The sequence below is a fragment of the Squalius cephalus genome (assembly GCF_949319135.1).
Source record: "Squalius cephalus genome assembly, chromosome: 6".
Lineage (NCBI taxonomy): Eukaryota > Metazoa > Chordata > Actinopteri > Cypriniformes > Leuciscidae > Squalius > Squalius cephalus.
Genome location: NC_137127.1, coordinates 14,708,753 through 14,731,694, shown reverse-complemented (window position 1 = coordinate 14,731,694; position 22,942 = coordinate 14,708,753). Strand labels below are relative to the sequence as shown.

Here is a 22,942-nt window from a genome sequence, read left to right as displayed (position 1 = left end):
CTATATAGAACCTTTTTTGTGCAATGTAAAGATCCAAATGGATATATTCTAAATATATGTTGGTTACTTGTCTATTCAGAATTAATTATGAGCAGCAGCCTTTTTATTTTGGGTATGTCAAATTGCCAAAATGGAGGCTGTATGGTAAGGGGTTAAAGGTTCTTTTTGAAACCTCAACAAATGTCCAAGGTTTTGACCAATCAAAATATATTCTCACCGAGTGGACTGTCTCTTTGCCCACAGGCTGTCCCCTGGGTGAGGTGGGCGTGTGTGCGACTTCTAGAGGGGGTGAAACAGAGGTTGGAGTGCTGGTTGTGGGGTAAATATTGCTCATCTGGAGATCAATGCCCTCCTCCTCCAACTCCTCATCTTCACTCCATTCTCTGAGCTGGGCCTGATAACCCTGCTGAAGGAGTTGGGGGAGGTGGTCCTCCTCAATTGAGATGATCCTCTGTAGCTGGTGTTTTGAAGGAGGTAGTCCATCTACCATGTCCTCCAGGTTCAGGCTACGCCCATTTACGCCACTCACGTTCTTCTGCTTGGAATGCGGCAGAACTTCTTCATCCTCGTCGCTGGAGACAACAACAGCCTATACTTAAATTTGTTCACCAAAATTACAAGAGCAAGATGTAGTAGTATCTTTTTTGATAACTCAAACTATAAATATCAAGAAAACCTCTTCTTATTGACGTCCTAACAATAAGCTTTGATGTAACTTGGGTAAAATGACTAGTTCTTTTATCTCAGCAGACTCAAATCTTTTTTGATTTTTCAAGTTCACTGTATCCTTTCATCTTGAGTACCGTTGAGTGTACAGAGGGCATTTTCACACAGCCTTACCTCTTGAATGACTGCTTCCGCTCAGCATGATTCACAATAATTGATCCAGACCTTTGTGTCCATGAGAGTTTTGCAGCAGCAGTCTTTGGTTTCTGAGAGACAGCAAACAATGACTTGAAATAGTCAAAATGCAAGATCAGTACAATATCTTATAGAACGTCTATATGAACCTACTTGATAGCACATGTCTCTTTCATCTCGTAAGTGTTTGTTCATTTCCCTAGGAGGAATTAAATAGAACACATTTCAATTCTGGCCAAACATAAAGATCTTCTCCATTTATAGTAATTTCTTACCTTAGTAAATCAAGCTGCTTGAGAAGACTTGCCCTCTCTCTTTGCAGGCTTTCTGTAACCCTATAAACTTCCCTGAAGAAAACACAAACTCTTTTAATGAGTTTAGCAACAAGACTGACAAAAAAATAAAACAAGGGACATAATGTACAAAAGCTAATTGAACTGACATTACGAGAAACCAACATTAAATAAACAAGTAAATAATCTAATTTTCATTACGGTAATATCAAGAAACGAAATTGTGATATATTATTTAACTGTATGCTGCATAAATCAGCATATTAGAATGATTTCTGAAGGATCATGAGACACTGAAGATTGGAGTAATGATGCTGAAAATTAAGCTTTCATCACAGGAATAAAACACATTTTAAAATATATTCAAATATAAAACAGTTATTTTAATTTGTAATAATATTTTGCAAGATTCCTGTTTTTATTGTGTTTTTTTATGTAATAAATGCAGCCTCGGTGAGCAGAATAGATTTCTTTTAAAATCATTAAAAACTTTAATATTTAACTTTTGACAGGTGTAAATATAAACACACAGTTGTAAACGAAATTATTCAACCCCAATTGCAAATCAGGTTTATTGGCAAAATGTACAGACTTGCGCCGTTTGCAATGAACAAATCAAACAAAATTAATTGAAATAGCTTATCACAACAAATGTTTCAAGTGGTTTCCCCAAATTCAACTGAAAATGCTAATTTTAATGACTTCTGCAGTCTCAAAATGATTCAACCCCTTCATGGCAAGCATCTTTAGTGCTTAGTAAAACACCCTTTTGGTGTTATGATATGCTGCAAGATGACCAGGGGCCGTATTCACAAAGCATTTTATCTTACCACTAGGAGTACTCCTAAATCGCACTAAAATATTTTAGCTAGGAGTTTTCTCTTAAAAGTTATTCACAACGCCTTTCAGACCTACTCTTAGTAAAGAAAAATGACAACTCCTAAACTAAGAGTGAGTCTTCGTTGCTATGGATGACGTCATTAATCATGCACGAGCTTGACTGAAGTGACCACCTTGATTGGCTGATGATTGTAACGCGGGAATGATTTCAAACACCTCCCCTACGATGATGAGTGACAGGTGACAGGTCTGAGAATGCGTGCGCTACACAAGTAGTGCGAAGGACGGAAGATGATGAATAACTGAATAAATTAATAAAGAGTAAGGCAAAACAAATAGCCTAGCAGCCTAATGAAACGTATGAATTGATGCAATATCTTTGCAACATTATTGAATTAATCTGTCACTATGCCTCTGCCTACGTTTGCAAAGAGAAGAACATTTTAATTTGATTCACAATGATACGTTACAATTAGTTTACATGCAATGAGTAGCCTAGTTTTGGTTGTTGTTGGTGGCGTTATTGCATCCCTAGTTATGCCTACAATGCAAAATTGTTCCCTCGCGATTGGAAGCTCCTGTAGCCGCCGCATACGCATTTCAAAACATCGCAACGTGAAATGCCACAAAAAGCGGTTTGTGAATAGGTCTTAGTGAGTTAGGAGTCCTCTCGACTTATTTTAAGCTGTCCCAGACTTAGGTGCTACTTTTAGGGCTAAAATGCTTCGTGAATTACTCTTAGTGAAAAAAATTAGGAGTCCTAAAGTTAGGAGTGACGCGCCCATTATTTTTAGGAGTTGCTCCTAATTTCGCCAGTTAGGAGCTACTTTTAGCCTTAAAATTCTTTGTGAATACGGCCCCAGATGTATAACCAGACACCAGCTTCTGGCAGTGTTTCTGAGGAATCTTAGCCAATTCCTCATGAGCAATGGCCTCCAGTTCAGTAATATTATTGGGTTTGCATGCTGCAACCGCCTTCTTCAAATCCCACCAGATTTTCTATGGTGTTCAAGTCAGGTGACTGTGATGGACACTAGAATCTTCCAGGACTTCTTCTGCAACCAAGCCTTGGAGGAATTTGAGTTATCATTGGGATCATTGTCCTGTTGGAAGCTCCAATGACGCCCAAGCTTCAGCTTCCTCACTGACGGCATGACGTTCTCGCCAAGGATTTCCTGATGTACAAAAATGAATCCAAACTTGCCTTCCACGCGCTGTAGGTATCCAGTGCCAGAGGATGCAAAGCAGCCCCAGAGCATCACCGAACCACCACCATGCTTAACTGTAGGCAGAGTGCTCTTTTAAGCATCTGCTTCATTCTTCTTCCTCAAGACAAACTGGTCATCCATAAAGCTGAAAAGTTTCCAGTTTTGTTTCATCGCTCCACAGAACAGACTCCCAAAATTTCTGTGGCTTATTTATATGATTTTTAGCAAATTGGAGCCAACTTTTCTTGTGCTTTTGGGTCAGTAGTGGTGTACGTCTTGGAGTTCTGGCATGCGTTTAGTATGCTTCTAGTATGCTTCTTAGTGTGCAGCTGAAACCTCAGTGCCTGTTGCCACCAAATCTTGCTGCAGGTCTTTTGTAGTCACTCAAGGGTTTTTCTGAACCCGTCTTCTCAGAAATCTGGTTGCAGCCATTGATAGCTTCCTTATTCTGCCCCGTCCAGGTAGTGTAACCACTATTCCTTTAACTGTGAACTTGCGAACTATGCTTCCTACTGTCTCTCTAGGAACATTTAATACCTTCGCTATCTTTTTGCATCCTGTTCCTTGTTTGTGAAGAGCGATGATATTTTCTCTTAACTTTCTTTTGACTTATTTCTAACATGCAGTCAAACGTGACACTCAACAAACCTAGCCAGTTCAGATATTTCATGTGTTCTAGCTCAAGCACGCCTGGTGCAACTAATGAACCCTTGATTAGTTGCATCAGGTGTGCTTGAGACCACACCTGTTTTGCAGATTTGTGCTGTTGTGAGGGATTCTATTCAGGGGGCAGAATAAATTTGAGACCGCAGAAGTCATTAAAAGTTGCATTTTCAGTTATATTTGAGGGAAACCACTAGAAACATTTGTTGTGTTGAGCTATTTCAATTACTTTTGTTTCATTTCTTTATTGTAAACAGCTGGACGTCTGTCAATTTTCCCAATAAACCTGATTTGCAATGGGGGTTGAATATATATATATATATATATATATATATATATATATATATATATATATATATATATATATATATATATATATATATATATATATATATATATATATATATATATATATATATATATATATATATATATATATACACACACAGTACCAGTCAAAAGTTTGGAAACACTACTATTTTTAATGCTTTTGAAAGAAGTCTCTTATGCTCATCAAGCCTGCAGTTAAAAAAAAAAAGAAAAACAGTCATATTATGAAATATTATTACAATTTAAAATAATGGTTCTCTTTTTTAATATACTTTAAAATGCAATTTATTTTTGTGATGCAAAGCTGAATTTTCATCAGCAAGTAGTCCAGTCTTTGGTGTCTTATGATCCTTCAGAAATCATTCTAATATGCTGATTTATGATCAATGTTGGAAACAGTGCTGCTTAATATTTTTTTATAACCTGAGATACTATTTTCAGGATTATTTGATGAATAAAAAGTTAAAAAGAACTGTATTTATTTAGAATAGAAATCTTTTGTAACAATATACACTACCGTTCAAAAGTTTGGGAACAATAACTTTTTTTTTAAAAAGAAATTAGTACTTTAATTCAACAAGAATGCGTTAAATTGATAAAAGGTGATGGTAACGATTTATATTGTTAGAAATGTTTTTATTTTGAATAAATGCTGTTTTTATGAATAAATGCTGTTAACGTTTTACTCATCAATGAATCCTGAAAAAAGTACTCCAAAAAAATATATTAAACAGCACAACTGTTTCCATCATTGATAATAAATGAGTATCAAATTATCATATTAGAATGATTTCTGAAGGATCATAAGACACCAAAGACTGGAGTACTTGCTGATGAAAATTCAGCTTTGCATCACAAAAATAAATTACATTTTAAAGTATATTAAAAAAGAGAACCATTATTTTAAATTGTAATAATATTTCATAATATTACTGTTTTTTTTTTTTTAACTGCAGGCTTGATGAGCATAAGAGACTTCTTGCAAAAGCATTAAAAATAGTAGTGTTTCCAAACTTTTGACTGGTACTGTATATATATATATATATATATATATATATATACACACATACACACACACACTATACTGTACTGTACTGTACTATACTATACTATACTATACTATACTATACTATACTATACTATACTATACTATACTATACTATACTATACTATACTATACTATACTATACTATACTATACTATACTATATATATATACACTGTAAGACCTGAAATGGGTGTGTCAGATATAGGGAGACATACAAAATGTGCAGGGCTGGTGGTACTCCAGGACAGGTTTGAGAACCACTGTTCTAGATGATTTCCTAACATCCAACATTCTAACATTTCATTACATCCTCACATCTCTCGCTCCTCGTGCAGGCGTGAGGACTGATCCTGCAGCAGCATGAGTTGCTCCTGGGCCAGGCTCAGCTCCTGGGCGGTGTGTTCCAGCTCACGGCTTAAGTCGTCATTATACTGTTTGAGTTTGACGTTCTCCACGGCCGTCTCTCGTTGCTCACTGTGCAGCTCTCGACACTGACTCTCCAGCTAACGGAGATCAAACATCACACATGTACACACAAATGAAACATTTGAGCTATCATCAAAAACAATTGAAGCACAAAAAGATATTTAAAACAGTCTCAAATCATGCTGAATAAAATGACCATCAGGTTTTACACAAATGTTTGGCATACATGCCAGACATACATTTTTACACCACTATCAAGAAATGAGACGGCCTTGGAAGTGTTATTGTGAATGTTTGGCTGGGACATTGTGGGAGGAATGAATTGATAAGAAAGCTCTTGCACTCATGCTTTAACACACAGCTATGCTGCTAAATATAGACACAAAAAGGACACAATACAATGTCTTTGCAGTACCAAACTTTAGCTCAATCTTTACATAAAAGTCAAACACATTAGCGCAGACAGAAAGTCAGTTTAATCACTTTTGCACAAAGTTGCATTGCAGCAATAAAGAAAAGTAAAGTAATTTGGTTTAGTTGGTTAGTTTAGTACACAGATGAGAAGAAAATGAAGCTTGTAATGAGAGAAGCAAAGGAAGCATTAAGACTTGTTACTTTCTGTTCATTCATTAGCATTGAAAGGCTTTGCTGGGTTTTGTTTATTGTGTGTATAGATCAGCATTTATGTGTGTGTGCGTCAGACATGGCTTTCTAAAATTTGAACACAAATTTCCAGCTAATGATCTACAACACCTGCTGATTGTGTTACACAATCTGAGAAAAATATGTCAAACCTGAGTAAGATTTATATGAGTTAGAGTTCTTAAAATTTAGATGTTAATTTGTTCTTGAATAAAAGTTACTTCAGAATTAAAACTCTTTCTGGAAAAGATTCCTATTCAAATATCTTCATTATTTATATTTATATATAATCGATATATATATATATATATATATATATATATATATATATATATATATATATATATATATAAATAAATTTCACTGCAGTTGGTTGTCATTTCCTTAATTTTATTTAACTACAATGTATTATTCAAATATTGAATGTATTCCTGATAAATTGAACTAGTTGAACTGGTTTGATGACTACGTAAACAAGCAAAGGTATTAGTTGTGACCAACCCGTTTCTGTTTGTTAGAAAGAATTTCCAGTTCTTTCTCCTTAGTGGAAAGTTGATGCTCCAAGTCCTGACTGCGAGACAAGAACCGATCGGAATCCTGGAGAACATAAAGATCACATGAAAATTTACCACTTTTTACAATTTACTATAGTTTCCACCAAAAAACATAGTAACAGTTATTATTCCTCCTGTAGAATCATAACTTAATTTAAAGAAAATGCAAATAGGATTACAAGGAACCAAATATCTGATCAAAGGAACATACAATGCAACATCAAGAACTGTTTTAATCTCTAAAGACCATACATAGTTATTTATTGGTCAAAGTAAAAAGACACCTCTCCTAAATCTCTATGATATTCTGGTCTCTACATATGTCTCAGATGATCCCTCCTTCAATGCAGTTCTATGAGATTTATTCTCTTTATTATAGTCCTCCTTTATGCTTTCAAAAGTGCACAATTTGAGGTTAATGTTAATATATTGTATACTCAGGGTTTAGGATTATTTCAAATGGCCAATTGTAATAAAAGCTTCACCTCTAATAGTATCCTGTCTTTCTCATTCTTGATCTGTTGCTCCATTTCTTCATACAGCCTCTGGATTTCATCATCATGTGTCATCGCTTTCCTATTAAAGATGTCAGGATCAATCAAAAAGCTTTTAAGTCATTTGGTCACATCAGTGTTAAAGTATTTATATATTATATATAAAGTATTAAACACTATTCAATGCATTCATGGAATGAGAAAGATTTCTCTATTTTTAACTCGTTCCCATGTTTTTATTATCTCGGTTTGCTGGGAGAGAATATTAAAGTTAGAAACAAAGAGAAAGCAGCAAGATATCATCTTTCATTTACAATAAATGCCATGCGTATGTGATAACTGGCAGGTCAGACTGACATATTTCAAAAATATGCCTTTAAAAGCTACAGTAGACATTGCTATCAAGCCAGCAGTCTCGCTGCCATCCGAACTCTGGTGTGCACCAAACAAGTGGACCGAAAACGCTGAAAAGATGGGTCTCGGTCTGCTTTTAAACAAACTCTGGTGCGGTTCGACGGAAATATGAACGCAACACGGACCAAAGACATGTAAATGAACCAAAAACAGGACATGATGTCACAAGATGTGACCCTAAAAAGGACAGAATGCTCAAGCATACCTGTTTTTCTCGTCATAGTCACAATGTTGCCCATCACAGTTTGGTACAGGCATCAGAACCAAGTCTCCTTCTTTGTTTGTTTGCAACGGAGGAATTCCTGACGCTGTTTTGACTCATTTACACATTTTATAAGCTCTTAATGAGTTGTCCGGTCCACCATATGTGCGTACATACGTCATAAAAGCAGGTTTTTTGTTTTTGTTTTGTATCTTTAGGTTCGGTGTTAAAAATGACAGTTTAAAAGCTAAGGGAACTAGGACTAAATGTATCATTTTCTTTTTTTGGTCCACACCAAAAGAACCAAGAGAACCGAACTACAAGTGTGAACACACCCTAAGAAAATGTTCATTTATGGTAGTAATGTCTTGTTGTATATGACTACAAATATAACATCCTTTTTAAAATGCATGATGTGTTAACATTCTAAAAGGAACAAAAGTGCTAAAGTGATATCTGACCTTTTAAGGGCAGTCTCCATCTCTTTCCTCTCCTGGTTGGCCTCTTTGATCTGATAAGTGACCCTGGAAAGGAATTCCTCAAAATTGGACAGGAGGTGAGGCTCGTCTCTTCTGAGCTGGGCCCAAAGACTCCGCACCTCTCCTGGACTGAGACATCACAGCACACTTACTGCATCATATATCTTATCAAATTATTGTTTGTAAAAAAATAAATCAATAAAAAACACAACAACTCAGTTTTTAAAGTTTGCTGTATGTTTTATCTTTACATAAAGTAAGTTGTTTAATTATTGTAGTATCTTGCATCACACTCCACAAACAATGTGCTCCAACAATCAAATGAAAAGTTTCTCGGGGGAATGCGAATGTTTTGCGAGCAAACGCAAAGTTTATCTGGGGAACTCAAAAGCATTGACTTCACTTATTATTTTTCCTCCCATCTCATATTTCAGATATGATATATCATATGCATTAGTCTCGCGTAGCCAGACCTTCAGACTGACAGCAGACTGTCTGAACTCCATAGCAGCTTTTATTGCCCAAGGTCCGCCCATGATTATGGGCCCTTCAAGGAAGTAATTTAATTAATTATGGTCATGTTCTGCCCTTCTGAGTGAGTAAAGCATAGGGAAGCTCACTTCAAATAGGAATTTGCCCAACATCTGACCAACATGTAAAGCAACCAATCAGTTAATTTTGTTCCGCGTCATGTTTAGGGGTGTGGAAATGTAAAGTCGATGTCCCCACAATAACAGACTGCAACAATGGTGCTGGTAACTTCACATACTTTTGAAAATCCAACGTTTAGTTGATCCTGATAAGTGCTTATTGTCACATTCGTAAACACGACATTTTTCTTCTTCCATAAGGGGGTTTGGCATTATGACGGCTTTGTATCCAGACGGACCGTCAAAGAACGTGACACACATGTCTCCCGTTAATCCTGGAGAATTCAACCAATCAGATGACGACTCTAAAACTCCTGAAGTGTTGTGTGCCATATGCATCAGACGTTCTGCAAACGGTCGGTGGCCGCGAAGTCTGAGGCTGAGACTAGAAATGCATATCAGAATCTAATCCAAACTGTCAGCTCCCCTTTGAAAAAGCAATAACTGTACACAAGGATTACAGTCAGTCAGAAGGATGAACTTTTATAATTGATGTCTTCCACCATCACCGTTTGCCTTTTAGGAGTGGCGGTAGTTTGCTGAAAGTGCATCTGGTCATGCGTTACAAAAATGGGCTCAACTCACCATATGGTGAATGAGAAGACAATAATTGATTTGTATTAAAATCCCTTGGTCTTATCAAAGGTGCCTTCCTTTGGGAATGTGCTGTCTCTTATTTATTTATTTAACGTCAAATCAACAAGAAAGGTTAATTTTATGACAAACTCCAAGTAAAATTTTAAATAATCATAATATCAAAAGGAAAACTTTACAAAATACAGAAATTTCTATACAACCATGTTTTTTTTTTTACTACAATATAAAAACTATATAAGCTCTTTAAATTTGATATAAAATCTAAAACAATTCCCAGGAGAAGGGGGAAAATGTGTGTTATCTCTTACTATTGACTGTTTGGGGGGAATTTATATCTATATGTTAACTTCCTATGGCTTGTTAATTTAGAGTAAATACACTATTTAAATGATATGATTACGACTTTAGAATTACAATAAATGTAGTTATTATAGATAGAAATACACAACTAATGCGTTTGAAACATGAAAGCAGTATCTTAGCTAGTGCAGTTCCATGCAAGAAAACGTTTAAACATGTTTAATCAATAACTAAAATATATAACCTAAAAAAGAAAATCAATTATAGGATCCATTTCAAACGGCAGTAGATTTTGCAGTAAGTGTGGCTGACTGAAATGACACTCACTCTTCAAAGATGTTGCTCGCCCCCAGGTTCTCCATTAGCATGCAGAAGTGTTTCTCCTCATCATCCTCTGCCCTGCTGATTCTCTCCTCCCATTGGTTCTCGTAGAGCACTTCCGGAGACTTTCTTGAGACCGGCTCCTCACCTGCACTCGGCTCTACTGGCGCCACACCAGGGCCAAACATGAACTCACCTGAATAGACAAACACATTAGCAAGTAAATTATATAGACAACCCAAAATATACATATAGTATAAATCAAGGAAAAAGTGTGTGTGCTTTTTAAATGACTGCTGTATGGATTCAAATCTGAACAGCCAATGCAATGCTAAAGCCAGAAGAGTACTAAAGAAAACGTACTAAAGCCAGAAGAGAACTCCTCAAAGGTCAGATATCCGTTGCCATCCGTGTCCAAAGTGTCAAACACATTCTCAAGTTCGTCAGCACTCAGAGGAAGCTCTCCATTTAACCTCTACAACAACATGACAAATGATACAGACGTTACGAGAAGCACAATGCATTTTGAATTTCACTATAAAAACAAACCAAACCACATATTCCCCAGTTCTTTACTAGGTTATTTGTGTCATGATGACCAAAGTTTTAAACAAGGCTGACGTTTGACACCTTTAAAATCAAACACGCTGTATCTTTCACTGGTCAACCCAGTTAATACACAGCAAGAACGTTACTATTCTTAGGAAGCAAACAACACACCCTTGTGTGGGAACCTGACAAATGTTTGCTCAGATATGTTCTAGTATCAGCTGTCTCATAAAACTTTTGGCTTTTTCTGTACTTGTTGAAGTCAGTTGTAAATGCTGACGGACGTGTGAAAACATTTGCGTAAAGATGCGCAACTGTGAGCCATCACCCTTTTCCTCCGCAAACCAACGTGACAACTTCTAACAACAGTAATAAACCTCCTGTAGCGTTTTTTTTTTTTTTTTTCACAGCCTGAAGGTTTAGAAAAAAAAGCTGCTCTTTGAAACATCAATAGTGTTGTCAGCATTATCTGCCAGACCAACATGTGGTAGACCCATGATGCAAGTTACTTTGCCAAAGACGTAAATGTTTTGTCACAGTTTTCATAGCATGTTCACAAAGATTTAATAGAAAGATTTAAAACCGTGGGATCTATTTCCAAACTGGTCGAAATGATAAGAGCCATAATTTAAATAAAGATGAGGAACCAATGTTTATTAATGAATGTTCCACAGACACTGGATCAAAGCTGTGATGCTTTTGAAAGAGGCTCTTCAGAGCAAGACTTCAAAGGAAGCCCGTACAATCAATGGAAGAGGTGATCGAATCTGCACAATAATACAACTGAAGGGGTGGTCTCAAAACGCCTACCCCAATTCCAGGATGGTCTCACATGCTCCTTCGATTCTGACATCAGAAGCTGAAAATCCACCCAATATATATATATATATATATATACAGCAATTTTTAGCTGATATATTTTATATCTGATAGCTGAAATATTTTAGACCTTAAAATAAACATGTACAAAATGATAGATAGATAGATAGATAGATAGATAGATAGATAGATAGATAGATAGATAGATAGATAGATAGATAGATAGATATCAGAAGTTTCAGTACAGAAGCATGTTGTATTTAATTTGTACTTTTTCCAAGACCAAATTGCCAATTACATATTTAACAATCTGTGTCATTAACTATTATTATTTTACAGTGAATTACTTCAGATCGCCGTTTATGTTCTGTTGCAAGTAAACAATTTAATGGGTGACCAAACACAAATTTGCTCAATTAGCTCATGGTTCGCAGCTGAAAGAATGCCAGGAAAACCAGATGATACATTTTGGGGGTTTTCATTCTATACTATACCTATAAAACTTCCTAATCACAAATTACATGGACGCCTAGTTTTTTCCCTTCCCAACATCCTTACCTGCATATCCCGTCGTGTAATGAAGCCTTTGCTCTCTGTGTCACAAATCTGGAAGAACTCTTTGGTCTTCTCAAGCATAGCACTGCAGTTGCTGTCACTGGGCGTCCCCTGCCTGTCTTCTCCCCTACGATGGGACGCCCGATCCACCTTGGAGCCACAGGTGTTGAAGGTGGAGAAAGATGCCATGGTGTCCATGTGTGTGTGTGTGTGTGTGTGTGTGTGTGTGCGTATGTGTGTGCGAACTCTCCTTCCTCACATGGGTCAGCCCTTGACAGAAGAGAAGAGCAGAGAGAGAGAACAAAGCTTTTGAGTTACACCACATCACATCCTCTTAGAGTGCCGCCAAGCACCATCTCTTAGCAACCACCTCTTTAATTAGACAACGAGGGCACGGAGATGGGCACAGGAAAAGAAAGAGCATTAAAAATAAAGAGAACGACAGATTGAGAGAAAGCGCCAAGGTGTATATTTAGACAGGTTATGTTTTTCGAGTAAAGAGGGTCATACACTTGTCTATTTTCTGAATTCGGAGAAAGAATCATTGCATTTACAGCCCATTTGGCATGCTATAGCTGGACTGTCATACATTGCTGTATTTACAGAAAATGATCTTAAGAGAAACCACAGATGGATCTGCTTTCAATTGCTAGAGAGCTGTGTCCAAAAGTTTGTGGTCTGTAAGGCGTTACAAAAAAAACGAATAAATACATCAGCACAAGTGTTTACAACATTGATGATAGTAATAAGAATGTTTCTTGAGCAGCAAATCAGTATACTAGAATGATTTCTGAAGGATCATGTGAGACTGAAAATGCAGCTTTGCCATCACAGGAATCAGTTACATTTTAAAAAGTACAATACACAAAAAAGTAATAATAGTAATCATTTTTTACAATGTTACTGTTTTTACTTGTTTTTCATGCATTTAGTCAAATAAATGCAGCATTGGTGAGAAACTTATTTTAAAAACAGTTCTATTACAAAAAAACAAACAAACAAGAAAAAAACTATAACGGTAACTATAGACATTTTCTGTTAGTGGTGCACATTCTTTAAAACTTGCTGCCACAATTCTAGGATGTTGTGAGTGGTTGCCAGGGTGTTTCTATGTGGCTTCTAAGATGTTCTGAGTGGTTGTTATTATATAAACATGTTGCTATGCTGTTGCTTGTGTTCAATCTATAGGTGTGTGGTGTTTCTTTACAAAGTGAAGTCGCCAACTACTGGCCTGGCATGTATAATACAGCGTTTTTAGTCTTTTCATGGTTGTTCGTTTGTCTGTACACGAAAAACCCCAAGAAAAACTTTTCCTTTTTAGTACATTTTTGTCATATAAATGTACCACCAATGTGCAGCATCCACCTGGATGATGCGACGGCAGCCATATTGCGCCAGAACGCCCACCACACACCAGCTTATTGGTGGAGACAGAGTGATGAAGCCAATGAGTATATATGGGGATGATTAGGAGGCCATGATGGACAGAGGCCAATGGGCAAATTTGGCCAGGATGCCGGGTTTACACCCCTACTCTTGGGATTTTTTTTGACCACAGAGAGTCAGGACCTTGGTTTAACGTCTCATCCGAAGCATGGTGCTCTTTGACAGTACAGTGTCCCCTTCACTATACTGGGGCGTTAGGACCCACACAGACTTTTCCGGCCCCTTCCGGCCTCACTAACACCTCTTCCAGCAGCAACCTAGTTTTCCCAGGAGGTCTCCCATCCAGGTACTAACCAGGCTCAACCCTGCTTAGCTTCAGTGGGCATCCAGTCTTGGGCTAGAGGGTGATATGGCTGCTGGCCTAGTAGGGTAAAGCCTAAAATGTACCATAGATGTACGTACTCTCAAAAAATGTATCATCTTTGAATAACAAATTATTTTAAGTGGAGATATTTCCATTCAAAGAATCCTCTACAAACCTTGGATATTTAAGTCTTAGCAACTCTAATGGGTCCTTATTCACTAAGAACTTAAAAAAAAAAAAAAAGCCAGCCTGGTAAGGTACTTTAATGCAAAATGAAGCAAGCAGATAAAGCAGAAGAAATAAGAAATAGGCTACATTTACGATAATGATAGCACCTCTGGGCTCTTGGCAGACATATTGATTAAAACTTTTGTTTTCCTTTCATAACAGCTTGAATACATGCAACATTGCTTTCTGTTGTCTAACAAGAAAAATCCATTTTAATTAGCATTTATGCTGCACGAAAGTAATTTCAAAGTTTGTAAAGCCCATTAGTCGGCAAAGCATCACATCGCACTGATAACTTTTCTCTGACACCTGCTAGATTACTACCCACAAATTTATTTAGTTGGCTGTAATATTGCAGGTAAGGGTTTAGAAGGCAATCAGTTATATCATACAATTATATATGTATGTAAAAATGTGCTTATCAAACAAAAATGTTAGACATTAACAACTTATGTTTATGCATACAACATTTTTTAAGGTGGTCAGCTACATAATATTTCACAACTTAAGCCAATGCACTTGTTCAAAGCATCATGACAAGTTATCTAGTTAACCTATTATTAAATTGTTTTTTGACCGTTACAAACAGTCTTTATGAGGCAGATATTTTTTTATATGATAAGAAGACATGCGCAATTGCGCATATACTGTGATGGAAACACATTTACAGAATAAATCTCCCGATTAGAAAAAAAAGAAAAAAGGGCAAATTTCATTGCACAGCATCTCAAATGTTGGTTTGGTCATTCTGAAATGCCATCAAAATTGTTAGGTATGATTAACTCCCAGAATTCTCACACGATTTTGTTTCCAAACACCAAGCATCCGCTTCAAAATGCAAGATAACATGACAGATTGCTCTGAGGTGCAAGTAATTTATAATGTACGACAAAAAGAGCCAAAGTGGCTTCCATTTTTATCTCAGATATTTTGCACCAATTTCCCAGGAAGTAACGATTTTTTAAAATATTGAACATGGGATGGAAACGGTGCTTTATTCGCAAATGTTTTATAAAATTTAAATTTAAATTCGCAACTTTGGAGTGAACATACGTATTGTTTGTAATTATTTAGTACTGTACATAGATATGAGCGTATTAGCCTACATGTTTAATTAGGCAACTTCAAGATGGGTTCTTAGTAAAAACTCATGTCATGCCTCTCCCAAAATTTTTGAAAGGAACTTTAATTATGCCTACATCAACCCCTACAAACTATGTGTGGCACTTGCATATGACTTTCATCAGGGGCTTGTTGGATAAAAACATCTGGAGAGACAAAAAAACAATCAGTCCTTGGCTGTCAAGAATGGCAGAAACTAGAGGACTGTCTCTCTTATTAATGGAATACAGACGTTATTTGTTCAGTGACCACAAGCTGAACGTTAATGGGACTGATGGAAGCTGACAAGCCATGCCACAAAGTGGTGCTTTGCATTTCGTCTGGGGTATTGACTGGGAAATCCACAAGTTTGCTGTGAAACTGAATGATACTTTCAGTGGCCTCATAAACCTGACCAATAATCACAAACTCCAAAATAGCCCACTAAAGAAAGACCAAAATCATGTCCTCCACAGGCGAATTTATGTCACAGGGTCTTCAACAAGGCTAGAACTCATTTTGAAAAAAAAAAAAAAAAAAAAAGTATTCAGATAAATGCTTCCTTCCACATTTTTGATTTTGTTCATTTTTTTTTTCTGAAATAAGACAAACATTAATAGTGATGAACACCAAAATAATAGATGGACTTGGATTAATTATTTGAGTAATCGAAAATGACTTTAGGGTCAAAATGGAGCCAAATGACATTTCTAAAATGACTTTAGAAAGAAATGGCAGCATCATTATTTTATTTTTAAGGAGATTGGTATGTCAGAAGTTAAATATGTTGACTTTAGCAATCTTTGTTTCATTACATTCCAATGGTGACAATTTAAAAAAATGGGAAAAAGCATTCTTCTTCAAAGTGTGCATACCTGCAACTCAAGAAGTATTAAAGACTTAGTATCAACATCCTTTTAGATTCTGGTCCTTAAACTTTTCTTTTGGTAAGTTCATTTTAAAAGGCCCTATATGGTTAATTCCAAGAGATATAGTGTTTTCAATACAGCTCCATGGGCAAATTATTTAACCTTACCCATTTTCAATTGTCAAAAACCAAATGTGGATGAATTTTCAAACAAATTATACTTATTGTATTTAAAGAGGAATGTCTAAAGAATGAATAATGTTGAAACTAGGATTGTGTCTTCTTTCCTTTTATCAAAACAACTGCATTAAACCTACCAATTTTAACAATATTTTAGTACCAAAAATACACCGAAATGACCAAGTAGAGGCACATTAACTTCCTTCCAGAGATTTTTGACACATTTCTGAAATACAAAAGTGAGAAAAAAAGTATTGCACCATCCAAATTGCCATGTTTTTCTTATTCTTAACAGTAGCCTATATTTTTAGACTCCAAAAAGTCAAGATATTAACGTTGTTGTTTTTATGTGAATAAATAAAGACAATTTCACTTTTAACATTATTCATTCTTAAGGCAACAATGATAACTAAAGACAACAGAATTTACTAATAGACCTACGCATCTGTGTAAAAATAAAATGATGCTGCCATCTTTCTAAAGTCATTTTCTCTCCCTATACAATTTGGCTTTAAATTTTAAGTGAAAAATGTTATTTTGACCCCCCTCTACAAAATAGTGGATTATTCAGTAATCCATGGCATTTCATATTTTGGCTTTCATTACTATTTATGTTTGTCTTTCTTCAGAAAAAAAATAGTATTAACAAAATGTAAAATTTGAGGTAGGGAACTGTGACCCAGCTACAGTTCAAATGTAATGTGAAGACTCTGTATCAATTACAATCATTTTAAAGGCTTTGTGATATACGTATCATAATTAAATACAGAAGTACCATATGTCTATTGTGTTTTCACATGCAATTATAGGCCAGACTTCAAATGCAACATTCCGTTTTGGATTCAGTAAGATTTTTTTTTTATGTTTTTGAAAGAAATCTCTTATGCTCACCAAGGCTGTAATTGTATTGATCAAAAATACAATAAAACAGTAAAATTGTGAAATATAATCACAATTTAAAATAACTGTTTTCTATTTTAATATATTTTAAAGTGTAATTTATGCCTGTGATGGCAAAGCTGAATTTTCAGCATCATTACTCCAGTCTTCAGTGTCACATGATCCTTCAGAAATCATTCTAATATGCTGATTTGGTGCCAAAGAAACATTTCTTATTGTTATCAATGTTGAAAACATGGTTAATATTTTCAGGATTCTTTAATGAATAGAAAGTTAAAAAGAACAGTATTTAGTCTAATTGAAATATAATTATATTAACTGGCACTTTTGGTCAATTTAATGTATCTTTGCTGAATAAAGGTATTTTTAAAATTCTTACTGACCTCAAACTTCTGAATGGTAATGTACTGTATACCAAATGGTCGCCTGACCTGATAAAGTTTAAAGAACCCCAGTCTATCTATTGACATTTCTTTGAATCATTTGTAAATTCTTTACTACATTTCAGGAAAAGACAATAAGTTGATCTTAGCCTATTGAGTTGTCCTTTCACCAGAGCTACTTCATCCTTTTGTGAACTTCCTTCAGAAGGAATATCATTACTGCTTTGCATGAAACCTTTATCTATACTGCCATGTTAATGAAGAGAACACTGTACTGTACTATGAAGTTCAAACAGTTTAGGTTCTTGGACAAAGTTAAATATCACGGCTAAAAACCACACTGGTTATACAGTAGTCAACATTTGAAGTGGATCAAAAAGGTTAATAAGAGTTGTCCTAAGACAAGAATGGGTATTGTTCAGAATTCATGTATAACTTTGATGAAAGGTTTTGTTCCACTTCAAATGTTGATATATATATATATATATATATATATATATATATATATATATATAGTACAGCGGTACACCTACAGGAACACTATCATCAGCTGATTCTTTAGTTTAGCACTAACCATCCACAGTTTGTGTGTCCCTGTAGGTTCAACAAAGATCTAACACTATGCAAACATTATGTTGTATCAAGAAAGTTCTTCTTGCCAGTCTAGTTAGACAACACTGGACTGACACAGTAGCTAAAGACGATGCCTAGAGAGTCTCTAAATTTAAAAGAGAACAAAACAGTTGTGTTACTAACTGTTACTGTTACACTGTTCTTGCCTATCACATAGAAAGTGAAGTGCAATGTCAAAGACAAAAAATAAAAAAATAATGCACTTTCACAGATGGACCACAGTGGAAAAGTCGTGTACAACATGAAAAACAATATGCAACTCTACAAGCAGTTGATGAAAACAGGAACACTAGTTTCCTCCTCTCAGTAGGAGATTCCTTCACACACTTTCTTTCACACTTCCTGTTCAGAGTTACCAAAGCACAGAACGCAGAAATGGTTAAGTTAAACGCAGATCTAGGGGAAAAAAACAACAACAACTTTACCTTTAAACAGGCAGCAGTTGATGTTACTTCATAAAATCCACCCATGAAGCGACAATCTCGTATTGAAAATTAGTCTAACGTTACCTAATATTAAGAGTGAAACTTTTTCTCACAATTTTGAAGTGACATTGACTGCAGAAAATTTCTGCAACGCAAAGACTGAGGCTGAAGTTTAATTGAACGTCCAGAAGATCCTGAAACTGAAGCTGACCGCGTTAAGGACACATGAGAACAGAAAGCTGGCGACAAGTTTGATCAAACACTCACTGCTGCGCGTTCACGGGGAGGGACACTCGCGTCCACGTGGACCTGCATCCGTCTGTTCCTATAGCAACGGAGGAACGCACGCGGAAGTTGGTCGTGTGCATTAGTAGAACTAACAAGTTACGTAATAAAATGACAGAGTACTGAACTGAATTTTTGAGTTTATTATACTGCTCTGCTGCACTCCGTTACACAGCGCTCTGTATATTGTTTGGATGACAAAAAGGTTTAAAAGTTACATTTATTCTGGTCAACGTCAGCGGTCCAACAGCGCTCGCCAATATGATTGAGATGACCAATCAAATCAAAGTAGGCGGGGTTTACTGGTTGCTGAAGCAGAGCGCGAAGCGGCAGTTTAACGTTGAAAGAGGTAAGATGTAAAAAGTGAAACATTTAATACATGTCAACTGTTTTACGATATAAATATTAAACGACCGACAGTAACATCCAGTGATGCAAACTACTCGACTTTTTTCTCAAATATGGCCGTTTTGAATTGAAATGAGTGTGACGAGACAAGAAACGTTTACGCTTTCGACATCTAAGGCACACAAGTAGGCTGTGTTCATATTTTAATGTAAATATTATTTGCAAATAGTTCAGAATTGTTATTTCCCAACTTAGAATTTCCTTCACTGTTCTATTGCATTATGCTGTATACAAATATTTTTCCTCGTATAAGTTAGCTGTTTCTTAACAGAATACAGATAGCTACATAATAATCAACAATAGAAATATAATGTAACGTTACTGTTCATGAACGAAAAATAGAGTGCTTCTAACAAAAGTTACCATTGCCGTTGTTTCCACCAACACCACAGTTACCAGAATATACTTATTTCTAGAAAGTTGAATGAGGGTAATGTATAATGCACAGTGCCACCTAGTGGATTCTTTGAGTGCAGATTCACAAGGCAATAAACAGACGCATGAATTGTACACTTGACTTACCGCATATTTTCTTGTCTGTATAGGCTATATATATATATGTGTATATATACAGTATATGCATTTTGTTATATCAACATGTTTTTTACTCATTCTACTTTACATGCATTATGCATTATTCATAGAGCCCCCAATCACCACTTCCTGGTTAAAATATGTCCTTTGCACAACCACAAACCCCCACTAGCCAGTGTTCATTCTGTTTATCGATCATGCACAACCACAGATGCATGTGCATACAGTTTGCAACTGTGCAACTATTTGTCAAAGAGAGAACAGAGAAATCATATGTTTGGGAGAAGGGACATGTCTGCATTGTGCTCCGACACAAAATGCTGATTTATGCTAAATAAAGGGTCAGACATTCACAAGTATAGTGAAACATCTCTAGTAGTCTACAGGTAGGTAACCTACTCTGATGCACATACCCCACATGTAGAGCACAGTCTGTGCTTTACAGACAAGAAAACCAACGTGGCCTTGGCACTGCTAATAAATGAACGAATGTATTAGTGCATAAACATGGCTGAGGGTTCCAAACACTACTTGTAGGCTACTAACTACCACACAACAACTAGCCTACTACTGGTCCTAGTAACACACAATAATCTAAATACATGACATACAGCATCTCAATGTCAACATTTGCAATATTAACAACATAAGCTCAGCACAAAAGTATTTTTTAATTGACGTTCCCTTAAATATGCGGTAAGTGTACAATTCATGCGTCTGTTTATTGCCTTGTGAATCTGCACTCAAAGAATCCACTAGGTGGCACTGTGCATTATACATTACCCTCATTCATTTACACACATACCTCATATACACACATATATATATATATAGCACAATTTAGCATAATATATATATATATATATATATATATATATATATATATATATATATATATACATTTTGTTATATCAACATGTTTTCTTCCCCCTGCTCCTTCTGCTTTATTGGCCTTATTTTTGGAGAGTGTGAGTTTGATTATTTTTATTAATTTAATCACAAGTAGGTAAATTCAGAGAAGCTGGGAACTTGGGATAATTGTAATGATTTTAATAATGTAGCCTAAATTATGCTATAGGCCCACTTGAGTTCCCAACATGCACTTCGATCAGAATAAATTGTACAGATTGTGTTTATTTTTTGTTTTTTACTTGTGTTTGTTCAGACATGTTTGTGGCTCTTTACATTTGAATTTATTTTCATCTCATGCTGCTGTTCAGATTATGTTGGAGAATATTTAGCAAATTTTGAAAGTTCATACATTGAACATTTTTCTCTAGTATTGGTTTGGTATAATCTGCGGTGTTGTTCCAAAAACCTGTACATGATTTCCTTTCTTACGCGGAGAATATTTTTTAGTTTTTGTTTTGGAGCCCATTATCTTTCATTATGTTAACAAAAACAGTTCTTTGTGACAGCAAATGACAGTGACAGCCTCTTCGTTTAGGTGAACTATCTCTTTAAGAATAACATGTGACCTTACACTAACCCTCCACTTGATGGCGCTAAACGATTAGATTATTCAAAGACGGATTTGAAAGAAAATGCTTACAGATGTTTACTTTCAAGCTGTCAAAAGGCAAAGGGTGATTCACCCTTATCAGCTCCTCATATGCTATTGGTCACTACACACAATAAGAGGAAAATCACTTATTTTATTTGGCAGAAAGAAAAGGTTTACCTTTCCTCTAAAACAGGGGTTCTCAAAGTTTTGATAGGTGAGGGCCAATTTAGGAACCCAACTGAGGGCCGCCAAAGGGGCGGGGGAGAAAAAGAAAAAAAAATACTGAAAAGAAAATCCCATTTGAAATAATTTTAATGACCAGGTTGCATCTCTACAGTTTACATTTATTGAGGCTATTATTATATAATTGAGGCTAAACCTGGCAAATCTTGAGAAAAATTGCAATGCTAACAAAATCCCTGGGGTTCTCTACCCTCAACAGACAAATTTGGGATATAACAGTCCTGTGTGCAGTCCATTTCAAGAACAAACTTATTTAGAACAAACAGCCTCAGTGTGCCTTGCTTCTTATCAGCATAGGCCTTATTCAGGGGCAATTCCAGCTACCAAAGCACCACAGGAAAACCTGACAGGGACAGGGAGAGAGAGAGAGAAAGAGAGAGAGAGAGAAAGAGAGAAAGAGAGAGAGAGAGAGAGAGAGACAGAACAGAGAGAGAGAGAGAGAGAGAGAGAGAGACTTTTAAAATAGAAGCTTACCAAACAAGTCATCATCATCATCATTCATATCTATAATTGCCTGTCAGTCGCGTTTCCATTATTACAGATTTGCGCAAATGTTTTGCTCTATTATTATCTATCTTTTAACCCGTAATTGAAAAACGAAAAATGAACGGTTGTTGTCTTTTTAAAACGCAAAGTTGAACACCAACATTTTTATTTGAACTGGCTACACCATAGGTTCTCAAAGTGCGGCCCGCAGAAACATTTCTGGCGGCCCGCGATAACATCTGATATCTGTAAAACTGTTAAAGGAGACATATCATGCTTTTAAATCGTTCCTTTTTACATATAAATCATACATTTGTAGTCTATATAAAGCGGAACTGCAATGCTTGGGTCTGAATTCCTCATTATTATAGCTCCACAGGCCCCTTTTCTACCCCTTTTCTGATGTGCGTCTGAGAGCAACTCGTTTTGGTGCGGTCTCTTTAAATACAATTGAGACACTTCATACCCCGCCCCCTCTCCAGGTTGCAGAGGTTCAACTCCACCCCGTTCGGCCATTTTTGTATTCACACGTTATTAACAAAATGTCAACAACGGAAGACTTGTCCAGCCAGCCTTACATGTTCGAGCCAGAGTCGGAGCCGGAGCGAGATGAAAATGAAGACGACGAACCTGCAGAACAACGTCTTCATATGGATGTATCGCAATGGTGTGTTAACGTTACTATATTTACACATGAAACTTTGGTCTTCCGACCTTTTACCACCGTGTCGATTTATTTTGATTAATATGTGCGAGGGAGAGAGAGCAAG

At 36.1% G+C, this 22,942-nt stretch overlaps 1 protein-coding gene across 2 annotated transcripts in view; it reads right to left on the bottom strand.

Moving 5' to 3' along the window:
* cracr2aa (calcium release activated channel regulator 2Aa) overlaps positions 1-19,039 on the bottom strand; it is a 25,953-nt gene extending 6,914 nt beyond the window's left edge. The window contains exons 1-12 of one of the 2 annotated variants that reach the window (XM_079873465.1): positions 18,980-19,039; positions 12,248-12,514; positions 10,685-10,796; positions 10,328-10,517; positions 8,436-8,582; positions 7,350-7,440; positions 6,812-6,907; positions 5,558-5,745; positions 1,137-1,208; positions 1,015-1,060; positions 841-932; positions 218-572 (exon numbers count right to left, since the gene is read on the bottom strand). In XM_079873465.1, coding sequence (XP_079729591.1) covers positions 218-572; positions 841-932; positions 1,015-1,060; positions 1,137-1,208; positions 5,558-5,745; positions 6,812-6,907; positions 7,350-7,440; positions 8,436-8,582; positions 10,328-10,517; positions 10,685-10,796; positions 12,248-12,442 — 1,584 coding nt within the window. In that variant the 5' untranslated portion in view covers positions 12,443-12,514; positions 18,980-19,039. Of the gene's footprint in view, positions 1-217; positions 573-840; positions 933-1,014; positions 1,061-1,136; positions 1,209-5,557; positions 5,746-6,811; positions 6,908-7,349; positions 7,441-8,435; positions 8,583-10,327; positions 10,518-10,684; positions 10,797-12,247; positions 12,515-18,712 lie in introns of both variants that reach the window. The other variant, XM_079873464.1, reaches the window with a different exon arrangement.
* Positions 19,040-22,942: the final 3,903 nt, after the last annotated feature.